Below are 18,069 nucleotides of genomic sequence, written 5' to 3'. Positions count from 1 at the left end.
ACTCAGCACTGTCAAACTCAGCACTGTCACCACTCCACAAAGCTGCCAGATACAGTCCTTTGGGATTCCAAGAAACCTTGAGGATAAAATATAATCCTCAAGCACTTTACAAAACATCCCAGGAGTACCTGGCAGGAAATAGATTAGGGGAGGATCGTTTCGAGTCACGTGTGAGGAAGGTGTCCACCAATCAGGGCATGGCCACGTCTCACTTTTTCAAGCCTGACTGGGGTGGCCTGCGCCAGAGCTGGAGAGGAAGTTGGTCATATATTCGGTTTAGGGGGTTTAGGTGAAGACCGGCGCTGGCCCCGACTCCTGCCCCTCAGCCTCCCCCAGGCAGGCATCATGAAGCTGCCCACTGCCCTTCCCTCTCCCGTCCATGCCTCGCAGGAAGAAGAGCAATGGTCCACCGCTCAAGGCCCAACTGTCGTTCCTGGAGCGGCCGCTGGAGGGCCCCAAGCACGGCGGAGGCTCCCCGAGACCCTGCCCCGCTCCTTCGAAGCTCGTGCCATTGCGGCCGGCCGACCGCGAGACCCGCCCGGCCTGGGTGTCTCCCCAGTTTAAGAAGCCCCTGGGCAGCTGGCTGCCTGTGGGCCGCAAGCGGCCGTCGCTGCCCCCTTGTCGCCGTCTGCCCTTCCAGCTCGGTGGGCCTGCTCGGCGGCGGCGCTCGCTGCGAAGGGCGCGGTCCTGCTGGTTTCCGCCCTTGACCTTCAAGAATCTCCCGCTGGGGCTGGGTACGGGCCCAGGCCCGGGCCCCAAGTCTTCCTCTCGCGCGGACGCCACCCAACATGTGGCCGTGGGCCTTGAGGGGCACGAGAAGGCTGGAACGCTGCCGACCCTGCCACCCAGCTCCAGGAGCTGCGCCCCTCGGCAGCCAGACCCCGCTGACCCGAAGACTCCAGGCGTGTCCTTGGCCGTGGGCGATGCTGCTGAACCCACGAGGGACCAGGGAAGAGGGCGCTGCCCCCTCCGTCTGGTTCTGCCCCAGACCCCTCCGCCTAGCTCACCGCCGCTGGTCGTGGACACTCCCGAAGAGACATACGGGCTAAAGGTCACTTGGAGAAGACGATACCACCTGGTCTCCTACCTTCAGGAGAGAGGGAAGCTCAGCTTGAGCCAGATTTTTGTGTAGAAGTCAGTCGGAGGCTCTTAACCCCTGGGTGTAACCTCCCCATCTTCGACCCCAACTTGGCTCCCCTGTTGAGGGAGAGTGTGATGAGCTTTGTCAAACTTAAAGCACTCTATATATGCATAGCCATTTTTTTCCCCTGGAAGCTGGGCCACTGACCTGGGATTTGGAGTCCAAGGGCGATTCCTTGAGGCCCTGAGTAAGTGGTGGCCTCGGTCCTTACATTCCTTAAGAAGTTAAAGGCCTTAAATCCAAACCTCCCCAGAGCTGGGGAGGTCCACCAGACGGGTTGCCTCTTCCTGTTTTTGTTTAATACTGCTGCTGCTAATACCTATCTTCCAACCTTTGGAGACACAAAGGGAAATTGCATGAAATAATACGAATATCAGTTGAAACCTTCGTGGTCTTTCCAGTTCTATTATGGAATATAAAATCCCCTAATCATCAAGGGAAATTACTTTATTTTCTATGTAGACTTGGAATCTTGTTTACCTCAGTTATCCCCACTCCCATACCAATTCCTTGAGTACCCAGTGGACTCTAGTTTTTAATCTTTGTATCTCTTGCACCTAACACAGTGTATGAATTAGAGTACACACTTAATAAATGTTTGTTGAATGACACAAAGGGAACTGAAAACAAAAATTAAAAAAAAAACGAGGTTCCCTAACTTGATTCTTTAGCTTGAAAGTCAATAAGCCATTTAATTTTTTTTTTCTTCCTGTTGATTCTCCAAATTAAATATAATTAATAGCAGCCAGAGGAAAAATACAACTTTTTTCCAACCAAATCTTTGCTTGTAGTATCAAGATAACCTAGTAAATGCTTAAAATGTTTGGAAATAAATGTGGGGAATTGAATACTGCTTCAATTGACAGTATTGAAGCAGTTCTTTCCTATTCAACAAAATCTTTTAGTTGGAGGAGCATTAGTTATCTTTTTTCACCTTGCCCCTAAATTACCTTGTATTTATTTGTATATTTTTATAGAAACTTACATGTGTGCGCCTGTTGCTTCCCGCAGTGGAATGTGAGGGCCCTGAGGGCAGAGACTTTCACTTTTTACTTTCTATCTCTACTAACTCTGCTTCCCACTTTATAGGGGCCCACTAAATTCTTTTTTAGTAGTTAACATGAGTACCTGAAGAAAGGAAATTGCCAGGATGGTGAGTAGAAAGGGTTGAGTTTGGGATGATAGTAAAAATGATCTTGATAGACTAGAGAGGGACCTGTTGGGGAAGGTATAGGGAACAGTCTGGGAAGATGGTGTTAGTGTTTGGGAGAAAGTTCAGTGGGGTTAGAGGAGAATGGTAGAAAAGTGTGAACTCTATTGTATGGATCATTATATACTACTAGAACAGCTTTTAGGCTTGGGTAACTGAGTTTCCTAAATTTACTAGGATAGTGTCAACATCAAGATAACAATGTTCATTTAAGGAAGCCTGAAAAAGAGATTCTTTGATCAAGTACCTTCCTTTTAGTTTTTTTAGTTTATCTGGCCACCTAATGGTGATGCTCTAGAGATATCCATAGAATAAATTATTGAACAGTTCAAAGTGAGTTTGGAAAGACAATATGGTTTCTTGGTGAATGTTAAGTGGGGGGTGAGAAGCCTGAGAATATCTGTGGAAGGGCATTCTCTTGCTTGGAATATGCTTTTTCCTCATTTTGACCTTTTAGACTCATTGGATTCTTCTAAATGTCAAACTCAGATGACAGTTCTTGAAAAACCATGTTTTATCACCCCCCCCCCCCCTTCACTCATTATTTGTTAGTCCCACCTTAAATGAACAACTTTTCAATTTAATCAGGATTTATTGGGCAGCTATTGAATGTAAAATATTGAGTCTCACATCTTTTTTTCTTTCTTTCTTTCTTTCTTTTTGGAGGGGGGAGGGAAGGGCACTTGGGGTTAAGTGACTTGCCCAAGGTTACAGGGCTAGTAAGTGTTAAGTGTCTGAGGTCAGATTTGAACTCAGGTTCTCCTGACTCCGGGGCTGGTGCTCTATTGATTGCACCACCTAGCCTCGACCATTGAGTCTCACATCTTAATGAGAGTCTAAGTGTATTCCCTGCCCTTCATGGAGCTTACAGTCTACTATGGAAGGATAAGACTAATAATAACTGTAATAGAATACAAAAATATGTAAGTGCTGAACAAGAAAGCTCTCCAGTGCCATTTATAATGTAATTGAAAATTGTCATCCTTTAGAAAGAAAGTTATGGTATGGTGAATGTCTGTGGCAAATCTAAATGTTTCCCTCACTGAATAGCATCTTTGTTGGGTTAAATGGTGCCTAACATCGTAAATAAAGGGAGTTGGCACTCCATTGGGGAAAATCTACTGTTGTACTGTTGAACAAACATGGTAGTCACCAGATCCTATCCGTTTTTCTTTGAAAATACCTCTGATATCTGCTCTTTCCTCAATTTCCCCATTATTGTCATCATTTTGCTTCAAATCCTAATGGATATAGCCCAGAACCCTAAATGCAAAAGCCTTGGGAATACTAAGTAGTGTTGTCCAGATCACTTGCTTCTGGACTGGGTTATCTATAGCCATCTTTGAAGGAGCAATCCACAACTAAAGAAGACTGCACCACCCTAAACATCAACTGCCAATAATGAGCAGAAAAGAGAATTGGGAATGGGGTATATTTCTCCCCCTTTCTGTAATCCTAACTCCTGCAGCCATTATCCCAAGAATTGACTAGAGAGAGGATACAGTCCAACAACTGCTTCTGTTCATGCTGTAGCCACAGATAATGAAGAAAATTTTTGCCACCAGTCTTTGGCATTGTCAAGTGGATCAACATTAGAAACTGATACAATTTTATAAGTGGAAATGAGCCTATACTCTAAGGACCTTTCCATTTGACTTATAACTGAAACTACTGTGTTATCTCCCCCTTTAGAATGTGAGCTTCTTAAGAGTAGGAATTGTAGTGCTTTTAAAAATTATAATCCCTAGCATTTAGTACAGTGCTTTGTATATAGTAAGCATTTAGTAGATGCTTTTTCATTCATTGTCCAGCTCCAAGCCCTGGTGCCTCCATGAAGGTTTCTCCCTTTGCTATATGGTATAAGTTTATATAGCACTTACAGTCTATGTCACAATTAGACATTTAGTTATTGTTATTATTTGCTATTGTGTATGTGTATTTCTCTTTTTTTTCTTTTTCTTCTTTCTTTTGCCTTTTGGAGGGCCATTGGGGTTAAGTAACTTGCCCAAGGTTACATGGCTAGTGTTTTTGTGTGGGTGTTAAGTGTCTGAGGCCAGACTCTGGGGCTGGGCCAGCGCTTTACTGTGTATTTCTCTTTATCTTCCTAACTACACTAGTCCAAGGGACCACATCTTACACTTCAGTATTTTTGACAGTGTTGAGTCTAGATAAATATTTTTTGATTCATTGAATGCTATTTCTGAGGTTTCTGTAGCCATTATGAAAAAAAAATAAGACAACAAATGAGGAGGGTTTATGTCTTCTTACTTGCTCCTATTATATTGAAATTGTTTGTAATTATTTACCAAAAATTCTGATATTGTATCTTTTAAATAAAGTTTTGAGGGAAAGAAAATAATTTTTGCATTTCATAATAAATAAGAAGAAATTGAAATTGAGAAAATAAGCATGTCTTTTGGAAGAGTCAGATTTTGGATTATTTTACTGTTAATCTTATAAAAATTAAACTATAAATGATAAATAAATTGAAAGAATATGATTGTTAAGATGTGCTTAGATTTACCACTGATACCATAGGAGAGGGCATCAGATAAATAGGTTTGAAGACCATTCATTGTAGTGACTTTGGAAAATTGGAACATCCAGTGTATTTAAAGAACCCTGGAAGGGTGGGAGTGGGGGGGGGAGCATCAGTGGAAGTATTTGTAATCTTAGTAGAGGCATTTGGGGGTGATGTATTCAGGGTCAGGTATGCATTTTTGAAAAGGTGAAACTAAGTGTAGATCTTGGTCCCTGTCAGAGGAATGGAAATTGTAGGCTGGTCAAAATATTTCCCTAGAATCCTGTGGTTCTTAAAGGTGCATGATGGCTGTGGGGTGCATTTCATCCAACATGCCTTGTGAATTCTGTAGGGTAGCAATCTTGTCTTTGAATACTGGATGCTTATGTAATGCTATAGAACTGTAATGCTACGCAAAAAGAAATAACAGCTCTGAAGGAAATTATTCTTTTACAGGAGGTATATAGCACAAAATAAATGTTATTTGTAAAACTATATTAAAGGGGGAAAATGTTAGAGTCAAGTAAAAATATCATCCTTCTCCAGGTCCAGGAAAAGGTGAAAAAAAAAATTGTTGCTTCACTGATATTTCCTATAGCAGTTTTTTGAGCTAAAGCTATTATTTGGAATAAAAACAGTCAGTTTCGTTGTCAAAATTGCAAATTTCTGGCAAGGAATGTTTTAGATAAGATTGTTTTCTTGAAGGGGGGAACTATAATTCTGCCTTTAAAAATGGTAATACGAGTGTGTGTATACATCCATACATGCTGGGTGGTCCTGTGCCAGCATCTCCCATATTTCACAATTGCTAGTAAAGTTCTTTAGAGAGACCTTGACAGTATCCTTGTATCATTTCTTCTGCCTGCCCTGTGATTGCTTGCCTTGTGCAAGTTCTCTGTAAAAGTGTGCCAGCATCTGAAAAGGCATTGTACTCCATAAAGAAAGCAGAATTACAGTAGTGCAAAGGAAATGAACTGTGCAAATCCAGATACTTCTTCATCCCAAATGTTCTAACAGATTACTTGTGCCCAACCCATGCTAGACCTTTTAAAACTTGAATTGGACTGACCAACCATGGCCAAACAAACAGTGTGTCCTTTACCCCAATATCATAATATCAGTACTTTTTGAAAACGAAAGACAAACAACATACATATACACATGCATGTACATATATGTGTGTGAATATATGTTTTGTGTATTGTATGTATTATATATCATTGCCTATAAATTCTAAATACATAGTTACATATTCCATGTATTTACTTTATATATTGTATGTATGTATATACATGTAGAAAATAATGGGAACTGAAAAGTTCCATTTATATCCAACCCTTTTCAGAAATTGTATAGAAGCTTCCCTCCTCCCCCCAACACACTAAAAGGCAAGTGCTCATGTGGAGGTCAGAAGAATTTTGAATTCAGTTGTAAGAAATGGGAGACACTGGCACAAGACTGTCAAGCATGGCATGCCCCCAACAAAGAAAACCCTATGCTCTATGTGCAAAGCAGAATTGAAGTAGCTCAAAGGAAACAGGAGATGCACAAATTTAGAGACATCTCCACTCCAAATGTTCCTAGGGACTATTTTACCTGTGGTAGAGCCTTTCAAGCTCATATCGGTTTTATCAGTCAGAGTCAGATACAACTGTACCTTGACCCCAACATAGTGATGTCATATTGGTCTTTTTCCAGAACAAAAGACAACAATCACAGAAGCCTCCCATTATTTTATTCATTTGTAAATAAAACAGACATTCAATGAATATATTATTTGCAATAAAGTATTAAAGGAATAAAGTAGTTACATAGAATTGTGCCTGGCACAGCATAGAAATTCCTAAATCCTACAGTCAAGAGATCAGGTTCCAGGTTTGATATCCCCAGCAGGGTGGCTGTTATCAAGTTGTTTAACTTTTCTAAGCCTGGGTTCCTCATCTGTAAAATGAGGATAATCAAATTTATACTACCCACCTCAAGTCATTATGATGTGCAAAGTGAAACCTTAAATTCCTATGTGAGCAATTAGCCTACAAAAAGGGGAATAGTTTCAAAACCAAATCTGCTATGCCAAATCTGTCCTAATTGAGGTGTGCCTGAATGTTCTTGACTCTATATCAGTGTTTTTCAAAGCACTGTGCCTGGAAGCTAGGGGATGGGGAAGGTGGGAAGGGAGGAGAGGAAGGAGTAATGGATAAACATTAGATACTAAGTACAATTCCGAGATACACACACACACACACACACACACACACACACACACATTGTTTTTTTTTTCAACAAAACCTAAGTTCAAATAAAATTTAGCAAAAGTGAACCAACATGACCAATTCATTCTAACTGCCAGCGAATGCAGTCTAGCAACTATTTGCAATAAATTGCCATTACGCATGAATGTTTATAGATAAACATTTGGAATGTTAGACAATTAAATGAAAATTGTTTTAAATGTGTTTTATAATTAAAAAAATGAAATATCTCTTAAAATGAGGAAATGAACTGAAAGGAAAGTCTTCTTGAGTACCTAGTACAAGCAAAACAAAAGAATTTTAAGTAGCAGAAACAAAAAATCCAAAATTCAGAAAATATGATACACTGTATTAAGATTCTCAAGCATTATTATTAATTGTACTATATTTGCTATGTATGAATACTTTAGTTACATACAGCAAGAAACAAAGGTATTTTGAACATATTGGCAAGATAGATGTTGAAGAGGAAATTAGATGCTTTTAATAAGCAAAAGAACATTTTCCCACAAATCATGTTTGTGACATTGGAAGCATTACTTGTATAGTGTAAGGCAACATATAAAACTGACACATTTAAACATCCTCATCAGATAGGAAGAAAGTTAATACTCTGTAGCTATTACTAGAATTAAATGGAGGCATGGTGAGTCATGTGTAAAGCAACTTTTACTGGTTGAATTTGCAGATAACAGAGAGGGAATCAAAAATGACCATATGTCAGAGGACTCTATGTAATAACTGAAAAAGCAAAATCTTTATATTTTGTATTGTAAGTAGATGCGATGGACTTAAAAGATGCTCATTTGATTACATGTGTATGCTATGATGTGGAAGTTTCTGATAGGAAAGATTTTTTGCATTACAAATCTATTGATGGTGATGCTATATTAAGAGAACCTTCCTATATAATTAACTTTTTAATGAAAATTGTGTAAAAATGGAGCTCAATCAATGTCAGAACTGAATACAGTTACACAAATTAACAGTTAAAATATGACCCCTCATACAATTGATATATGTTGTGTGCTTCATTAGAAAATTACTTATAATAAGAAATATGAATGAGAAGCTATAGATGGTTTTTCAAAATGTTAGGAGAATAATCAACTTTATTTTCAAACCACATAGTTCATTAAAGAGGAATGCTCTTTGTAAAATTTATGGGGATATAGATGCACAGGACAGGGTACTTCTATATTATTGTAAAACCTATGGAATTTCTCATGTGAAAATACTTCAAAAGGTGTTAAAGATAAAAGAAGAAATTGCCATTTTTCTTAGTGATAATAAAGATGAAGCAAACATTTTTAAATAAAATTTTCCTTCTGAAATGTGTATTAGTAAATAAATTTGAAAAACTGAATTTTTAAAATCAGTGCATCAGATTTGTTCTCTTATCCATAATGTGGCTGCATTTATGAAAAAAAAGATAGCCATAGATAAATTTATAAAATTATATTTTGATGTATTTCCCAATTAAAAATACCTGCTTAGTGGAAAAAAAATAGAAGAAAGGACTTATTCATCATTTTACCAGGTTATAGAAGCAAATTTCACTTTCTTTTAAAGATCCAAATATTTCTAAGTATGGATAGATAAAGACCTCAGTGGCTATGGACAAATAAGATACGTTTGGCTAGAAGGAAGGTTAATATACTTATTTTGCAATAGGATACCAAAAATCCTTTGTTTGGTTAGTTGTGACTAAAAAGTTCTCTATTATATAAATATATTCCACTACTATTTGAAAGACCTTATTTGTGAAAAATGAGATTTTTCTTCTGTATTTTATATAAAGTAAAATATTAATTTAGTCTAGTGGTTGCAAAAGAATTGAGAGGTGATATCATCAGTAATACCATGTTTTAAGAAACTGCTAAAATATAAGATATATGGAATATACAAAAAGGAAAACATTCATTAAAAAAACCTGTTAAGTGTTATGTGACAAGCATAGTGCAGTGTTGGAAATACAGATGTTTAAAAAATAGCAAAAACAACCTCTGCCCAAGATGAGTTTGCATTCTAATTGGAGGATGCAACACAGAATGGTGAGCAGGTGGTGTCTCTTTGATTCTGAATGTTTCAGAAATGGTAAATGGGACCATAGGGCAATAGATTGACATACCCTATCTAGGAGCAATGGCAAGTTGATTTCCATGGTTGTAGAACTAGAGGTGAGCACATGCCAAAGCTAGGAGGTGATCTGGGGCAAAGGGTAGATATTGAGGTTGAAATTTGCCCAATGGTACCTGCACAGCTGTTACTTAATATAACAGATCATAACTGGCCTAAGAGAGTTTCTCAGGATCTGAAGAGAGGAACATTGGGAACTTGTACAAACAATAGCCAACAAATATTTATTTTTTTTTGCATTTTTCAAATGCTTTATTAACTTCTGATTTACAGCATTCATTTCTGCCAGATTTTGAGTTACAAATTTTCTTCCTGTTTTTCCCCTACCCACTGTCCCAAAATAGCAGTCCCACATGATATTTCCTCCTCCAATCTGCTCTCTCCCATATTTTCTCCCATACCCCTTTTGACTTTTCCAGTAGGGCATGGTGGATCTCTATGTGCCAGTGCATGTATAACTTATTTCCTAATTACATGTAAAATAGTATTAATAATAGTATATATATATGTGTGTGTGTGTGTGTGTGTGTGTGTGTGTATTTAAACATTTGATTTTAAAACTTTGAATTAAAGATTCATTCCCTTCCTCCCTTTTCACCCACCCTTACTGGGAAGATAAGCAGTTCAGTATAGGTTGTACATGTGTAGCTAATGCAAAACAGTAACATCATAGATATATTGTAAAAGACTGACTATATTTCCCTCCCTCCTATCCCACTTCTCACTTGTTCTATTCTCTACTTTGATCCTGTCCCTTTCCAAAAGTGGATGCTTCCAACTTCCCTCCCCGCCAGCCTGCCCTCCCTTCCATCATCACCCCTCTCATCCCTTTTCCCCTTACTCTCCTGTAGGGTGAGATACCCTATTTAGGGTTTATTTCATTCCCTCCCCAAGCCAAATTCAATAAGAATAAGGTTGACCCATTCCCTTTTGCCTTCCTATTCTCCCCCTCCATTGTAACCGCTTTCCCTTGCCTTTTCTTTATGAGATAGTTTACGCCATTCTGTCTCTCCCCATCTCCTCTCATTATATTCCCCTCTCAACTCTTAATTTCACCTTTTAAATATCATCCCTTCCTGTTAAATTGGTCCTGTGCCCTCTATCTATGTATACCTGTAAACATATATACACACATTCACATATGTATTCATATGCCCATATACCTATATATATATATATATATATATATATATATATATATATATATTTCTATTCTCTTCAACTATTTTCATAGTGACAAAAGTTTCATCAGTTACAATTATTGTTTTTCCATGTAGGAATGTTAACAGTTCAACTTTGATAAGTTCCTTATGATTTCTTTTCCCTATTTACCTTCTCATGCTTATCTTGCTTCTTATATCTGAATGTCAAATTTTCTATTCAACTGTTTTTTTTCATCAAGAATGCTTGAAAGTCCTGTATTCCACTGAATGACCATATTTTCCCCTGAAATATGATACTCAGTTTTGCTGGGTAGGTGATTCTTGGTTTTAATCCCAGTTCCTTTGACCTCCAGAATATCATATTCCAAGCCCTTTGATCCCTCAGTGTAGAAGCTACCAGATCCTGGGTTATCCTGATTGAGTTTCCACAATATTCAAATTGTTTCTTTCTGGCTGCTTGTAATATTCTCTCCTTAACCTGGGAATTCCAGAACCTGGCTATAATATTCCTAGGAGTTTTCTTTTTGGCATCTTTTTCAGGAGGCAATCAGTGGATTCTTTCAACCTCTATTTTGCCCTCTGGTTCTAAAAGATAAGGGCAGTTTTCTTTGAGAACTTCCTGGAGGATGATTTCTAGGTTCTTATTTTGATAAAGGCTTTCAGGTAGTCCAATAATTTTTAAATTATCTCTCCTGGATCTATTTTCCAGGTCAGTGGTTTTTCCTGTGAGATATTTCACATTGCCTTCTATTCTTTCATTTGTTTGGATCTGTTTAACAGCATCTTGATTTCTCATAAAGTCATTAGCTTCCATTTGCTCCAATCTAATTCTGAAGCAATGATTCTCCTCAGTGAGCTTTTGAGATTTTTTTTTTCCATTTATTCCAATTATTTCCTAATTACATGTAAAATAGTATTAATAATAGTATATATATATATATATATATATATATATATGTGTGTGTGTGTGTGTGTGTGTGTGTGTGTATTTAAACATTTGATTTTAAAACTTTGAATTAAAGATTCATTCCCTTCCTCCCTTTTCACCCACCCTTACTGGGAAGATAAGCAGTTCAGTATAGGTTGTACATGTGTAGCTAATGCAAAACAGCTTTTTAAATTCGGCTTTTTAAGGCATTCTTCTCCTCATTGCCTTTTTGAGCCTCTTTTGCCATTTGAGTCAGTCTATTTTTTAAGGTACTATTTTCCTCAGTCAGGCTGTTGACTCTCATTTCATAATTTTCTTGCATTGTTCTCATTTCTCTTCCTAATTTTTCCTCCACTTCTCTTATCTGCTTCTTAAGGTCCTCTGTGGCCTGTAACCAGCTTGTACTTTCCTTTGAAGCTTTTGGTGCAGGAGTTCTGATTTCACTGTCTTCCTCCTGTTCCATGCTTTGCTCCTTTTTGTCCCCAAAATAGGAGTCTAATGTTGGAATCTTCTGTCTGCTTTGTTTCCTTTGCCTGGTCATGTCTCCCCTCAGTCACTTAACCCCTGGGCTTTTTGCCACAGTAGGACTCTGCCACCACACAGGGGAGCTTTCGTCCCAAATGCTGGGGTTTTCTCAGCTATAGGAGGTATTAGATAGGTGCCCTCTCTGAGGCCTCCACAGGCTCTGGCAAGCTGGACACACACCCCAGGACCTCCACCCTAGACTGTAATCCAGATCCAAGAAGGTTAAAGCAAGAGTGATTACCCCTCAGACTGGTTGCTTGGTGGCCCAACACTCTGCAGGCCAGGAGCTGAAGCTGCCACGTGGCGCTGGCTGGCTGTGCTGGTGTCTCAGCTGCTTCTCACCCCAGGGGCAAAAGAAAGCACTCCCAGTTACTGGGTCCCAAAGTCCAGACTGCACTGACCTCTCACTTTTTTTAATTTATGTGTTGATAAATCTTAAAGAGGCCACAGCTGCTGCTGATCTGGAGGCCCTGCAGCGGGTGGCTGGTCAGGCCCACCCTGGGGCTAACACCTTTGCTCACTGGGGCTGGGGCTTGGCTCGAAGAACTCTGTGCTGGCTGACTCTTTCCGGCCTACTGGGCTGTCCTCAGTGGAAGGTTAGCTTCTCTGTGTCATTTTGTGGGTTCTGCAGCTCCAAAGTTTGTTCAGAGTCCCCTTTTTACATTGATTGGGGAAGGTGGAAGCCTCAGCTGCTCGGAGGTCATGCTTCTATTCTACCATCTGGACTCTGCCCCCCAACAAATATTTATTAAGCATATACTCTCTAACTGGCACTGTGCTAAGGATACAAAGAAAGATAAGACCGTCCCTTCTCTCAAGGAAATCACAATCTAATGGGGGTGATAGTATGTAAATAATCACATGCACACTTTATACACATGTACATACACACCTATATGTGTGATGTATATGAGATAATCAACAGAGGGGAGACATATATGGTCTAAGTTATAAGTGTAGTAAAGGAATTTCTAAGTGTTCCATTTACATTTAGGCTTCAGATAGACATTTTAATCTTGATTTCCATGTTAAAATTATAAATGTAGAAATTAACCCTATGAAATAAGACCAGCTGGAAAAGAAAAGTGTCATGGCTAGTAGCATACGCAAAGATCATGCATTGTCATCTCACCAAGTGCACAAATGAAAATGGAATAAATAACTTCAAAATTCCACTTGCAAGGTCTGAGATGATCACAAATAGTACATTGAGATATTTGTTCATTCACACTTCTGAACAACAAGGAAGGAAGAATTGAAGGAAGGAGCGTATGTTCAAGCACTGCTCCTGGTGGAGCATTAAGTGGGATTTTGGAAAGTTTCTTGTGAAAGGTAGGATTTTAGCTTCAGTTTAGAGGAAGGAAGAGAAGCCAGGAAATAGAGATGAAGAGGAGAGAATTACAGGCACAGTCAACGTCCATTGGAAGGGATGGAATGTCTTTTGGGATGAACAGCAAGAAGGCCAGTATCACTGGGTTGCAGAGTATGGATTGGGGAATAAGGTATAAGAAGACTGGAAGGTGCCAGGTTATGAAAGGCTTTAATTGTCAAACAGGATTTTATATTTGATGCTGGAGGTAATTGGGAGCCACAGGAATCCATTAAAGGGGGTCAGGGTAGTGTTAAATCTGTTCTTAAATTAAGCAGCCAAGTGGAGGATAAATTGCAGTGAAGAAAGAATTGAAACAAGGAGACTAACCGGTAGGATATTGAAATAGTCCAGGTCCTGTATCAGGTAAATGTCACTGTCAGAGGGAAGGGAATGTTTGAGAAAGATATTATGAAGGTAGAAATGACAGGATTTAGACACTGATTGGATTACAGTGGTGGGGATGAGAGTGAGGCTTTGAGGATGATGACTAGGTTAAGGGTAATGATGGTCTTGATAGTAATAGGGAATTTAGGAAGAGGGGAGAGCTTGAGGGGAAAGATAATAAGATCTGTTTTGAACAGCTAGCTTTTAAGGTGTCCAAGGGACACCAGATTGGGGTGTTCAATAAATAGTTGGAGATGCTAGACTGGAGAGCTGGATAAAGCTGAGAACCATCAGCATAGATATTATAATTGAATTCACGGGAGCTGATCAGATGACTATACATATTTTGTATTCATTTATCTGTATCCTCTCTCCTCTCTATACCAGAATATTAGTCACTTCAAGAGAATACATAGACCCAAAGCCCTAGGACAATGTCTTTCATATACTCAGAACTTAATACTTATTGAATAGAGTTAAATATTGTGGTGACATTCATTCTGACTAAGTGAAAAGTATGTATCCTGAGACAGATTTTAGGTAATGAACTTTGTAATAAATTATACTGCCAATATATAAATGAGTACTATCAAGAAATGTAAAGTCAGTTAATGAAAATAATTTTTAGATCTACTTTACACAGTAATGTGTGACACATACAATAGGCTTTTAGAATTAAAAATTTACAACATCAAAATCTCCAAACATTGAAGACTAATTGACATTTTAATTTTTTGCTTTGAAGTTAATATTATTGTCTTCATTTCTTTTGCAAACAGAACACTGAAATTTAGTTAGAAATGAATTTTTCAAGCTTTTTATTTCCTAAGAATCATGTACACTATGCCAAATTACTGTCAATTCTAAATTATTGGAGGTATTTTACTGTAAATTTCATTATAATTTTATACAAGCAGAGAATAGTCATTTTCCCTCTTTTGTCATTGGTATGAATTTTATATTAATCATTTCCATGTCAAATTTTAGTTACTCAGCAAAATCTACATATATACATTTACTTGGGTCATGAGTAAAATAGTTTAAAAAAACTTAAGTGTTATGTAAATGTGTTATAATCATCATAACAGTAGTAATTATTAAGGCTGACAAGAACAATACTTTTAATGGTTTATAATATTTAGGTAATTTTGTCAATATATACTTATCATTTAGACTATAGTTATAAATCAAACATCAATGTTTAGGGGAATATGCTAACATTCAGTAACATAACTTAAAGAAAATTTAATAGAAACTAAAATAGCTATGTATTTTCCTTGCCTTATTGTAAAAGTTGATTACTCATTCTTTTCTTGTTATCAGGTGGTATTTTTGAATATGTGGAATCTGGCCCAATGGGAGCTGAGGAATTAGCCTTCAGATTTGCTGTGAACACAATCAACAGAAATAGAACCTTACTGCCCAATACTACCCTCACCTACGACACTCAAAAGATAAATCTCTATGATAGTTTTGAAGCATCCAAGAAAGGTAATTTGGCATATTTTTTTTTAACCTTTGTGTTTTTCTAGAGCTGAAGTCTATAACCATGCCTAACAGTTTTCTTAACTCCAGTCTGAAGGTAACTCCTTAGTACTATAGAATATTTTGATCTTTATTAAAGACCTCTTTGCATGACACAGAGCAGCAAGATTGTAATTCAACCACTGACCTAAATGATGTGGATTGATAAACTTTTGAAGCCAATTCCATTTAAGGGCTAAAGAATATTTCTTATGATTATATAGTTTACTAAAAAAAAACAAAACAAAACAACAGCAAACAACAAAAACAAAACTGAAAACTAACACAGGACTAAACCTGAACACAAAGAACTCTTCCTCAAAATATTTGATTGAAATATACAAGTTAACTGTGTTGTAATTAAATTCATACTTTGCATTTGACTGATGATACATGTATTGAAATGTTTCTGTCTTTAATTTTATCTCCTTTGTTCCCTAAGACTCCGAAATACCAAAACCATCTTTTCAAGAGCTTATGAATTCTTTTTAAACTGTCAGGCACTTTATAAATGTGAGCTATTATATCCTCAAGTCTGTGCTATACAGGGTTTTTTTCCCCCCAAAACCAATTACATTTCTACTATGATCTTAATTTATCTGTTCTCCCACCAAGCATCTCTTGTTTCAAGTGATTTTGTAAAGTTGAGAAAGCTAAAAATTCCATGATTATCCTTGAAATTTTGAGAGGAATCTTTAAAATAAACAAATGAACAAACAAAACACCAAACCTTAAGTTTGTATCTTTTTTGTTCAATTAAAAAAACTAGGTTTTCTTTCTATTAATAGAAATGTACACTCTGGTGAATTAATATGGTACAGTGAAATCTAATATTCAAGGAATAAGATACGTTTTATGGCTCTATATGGAACATTTTATGTGTCTGCATTATTCACAAGTTTGTTGTGAAAAAGTCCTTTGTCAAACATAAAGCACTCTATAAAATGTGAGCTATTATTATAATGCTCCACTAAGTTCCTTCTCCAAAGCAACATTGGGATATAGTAGTAACTTTGGGTCCCTCAAGGGTGTGTCAGAAGAGCATAAGATATGACAAGTCCAGTTGTGCTGGACAGGTTTTGATTGTAGTTCAGGTGATGGATCATGTCTAACGTCTAAGGAAGCCTAGCACTAGCCTTATCTTGAGGTTGCCTGCAGGATGATTTGGGGAGGAGTATAGCAATTGTCAAAGAGCATTTATACAGATATAGAAAGATTGTAATCTGCATTGGTGGAGGGAGTAATCATGCCAATAAAATAATAGATTTGTGGAGTATTGAAGTAAATAGTATCATTATATTTGAATTTCATGTTCTAAGGCTTTTTTTTTTTTGAAAAGAGGAAAAAAAACACATTGGGAATGTGATGGAATGAGAAAGGGCCTTAAGGTGACCTGGGTTCAAGTCCCACCTCTGATATATACTAACTACATGGCTCTGAGCAAGTCATTCTCAATACTCTAGGTAACTATCCAAGACCCTCAGATGCATAGAAGATATTAGCTTGTTTTGGCAGAGGAAATTTCCTCACCTGGGAACTCCCCATACCAGTGAAATCACAGAACTAGTCCCTTTCTAAATTCCTAACCCTACTTAATCTGTACATCTAAACATAAAAGAATAGGAAAGAGTTCACATTTTTAGCTTATTTAATTATGAGAACAACATTTTTTATAGGTCTTTGAAGTTTGCAAAGTGCTTTGCATAAATTATGTCATTCTAATCTTATGACTAATGATATAGGTCAATATGAGGTATGTGGGGTAGATGGCTATAACAGATCTTATTATCCTCAATTTAGAGATGATAAAACTCACTCATAGAGGTTGTGTCTTATTTTTGGTCACTCAGCTAAGTATCAGAGGGGAAATTTGAACCCATTTCTTTTTGACTGTAGGCCCAACATTCTATCTACTATGCTGCAAAAATACTGAGTAACGAATCTGAGCTTCAATATTGTTATTTCATTAAGTAATTTTTTTACTTAATTACATTTACCTTCTACTGACAAGTGTTAAGGTAATAAACACTTCTGGAGGGAATGGGCTTTTGTAATTTTTCATAGTTCAAAATCATTTTTGTATTGATTTTGCCTTTTTGAAGTGGCTACTTTTAAGACACTTCTTAAACTTTGTGATAGAATAGAATCCCTTAAGTGAAAGTATTCATTGCTCTTTATATATTCTTGTGTTGGTCCAGACAATCTGTTCAAACTATGCTTATTAGCATTAATGGGAACTGTGTAAAAGGTCCATGTTTCTCAAGGTGAAAATGTGTCCTTTTGTTTGCAGTCCACTAGTGTTTATCAAAGCCTACATTTTGTCTGCCCTCAGAGTTCATCTCTTTATGAATGTGAAATCATTTTACACATTTTAAAACCACTTTAGTGTGATGGAAGGTTTGGAGGGCTGCGACCAGAGGTTAAAGGTTACATTGAAATGGTTATATTTGTCTGCAGGGCTGCAATATCAAGCTTATGCAGGCAGGCTGCAGAATTTGACTAGTGACATAGTTCATGATTATTTCCATTAGGGAGATGTAAATGTAAAACATACTTAGACCAATTAATGCTAGAGAATACTAAGTGTGAGTACAGAGGAAATATCAATGGATCTTTAAAAATATCTCACCTTTAAATATCAACCTCAAGGCAGGCCAGAATATTATCAAAGAGAAAATGATGCTATCCTGCAAATACTTAAGGAAACTTAGAGTATCAGGTGATGTAAACATCAGATTTTCAAAATGTTGAAAAAAACTTTTTCAAGAATTCGAAATTCACTAGCAATAAATTCCCCTTCTTGCTTTTTGCCTGAATTTAGTCTGATTACAAATAAAAGCTCAATCCTGACTTTAAGAGGGGAGATATAATGAATTAAATCTCATCCCATGGACCTCATCTGTACTGAGT

General features: G+C 37.5%; 2 protein-coding genes across 4 annotated transcripts in view; both read left to right on the top strand.

The window, feature by feature from the left end:
- GRIK2 (glutamate ionotropic receptor kainate type subunit 2) overlaps positions 1 to 18,069 on the top strand; it is an 833,871-nt gene that overhangs the window by 278,825 nt on the left and 536,977 nt on the right. For all 3 annotated transcript variants that reach the window (XM_069077158.1, XM_069077159.1, XM_069077157.1), the window contains one exon: positions 14,959 to 15,126. In XM_069077158.1, coding sequence (XP_068933259.1) covers positions 14,959 to 15,126 — 168 coding nt within the window. The remainder of the gene's footprint in view (positions 1 to 14,958; positions 15,127 to 18,069) is intronic.
- Positions 380 to 1,132, top strand: LOC138153329 (RAD9, HUS1, RAD1-interacting nuclear orphan protein 1-like). The gene has a single exon (XM_069077445.1). The coding sequence runs from the start codon at positions 380 to 382 to the stop codon at positions 1,130 to 1,132; it is 753 nt and encodes a 250-aa protein (XP_068933546.1).

This window comes from Petaurus breviceps, unplaced genomic scaffold (genome assembly GCF_028583685.1).
Source record: "Petaurus breviceps papuanus isolate PSGF00001 unplaced genomic scaffold, PetGlider_PUasm1.0 90977, whole genome shotgun sequence".
In the NCBI taxonomy this organism is placed as follows: Eukaryota; Metazoa; Chordata; class Mammalia; order Diprotodontia; family Petauridae; genus Petaurus; species Petaurus breviceps.
The sequence above is the reverse complement of the archived record's forward strand: the minus strand, read 5'-3'. Positions and strand labels throughout refer to the sequence as shown.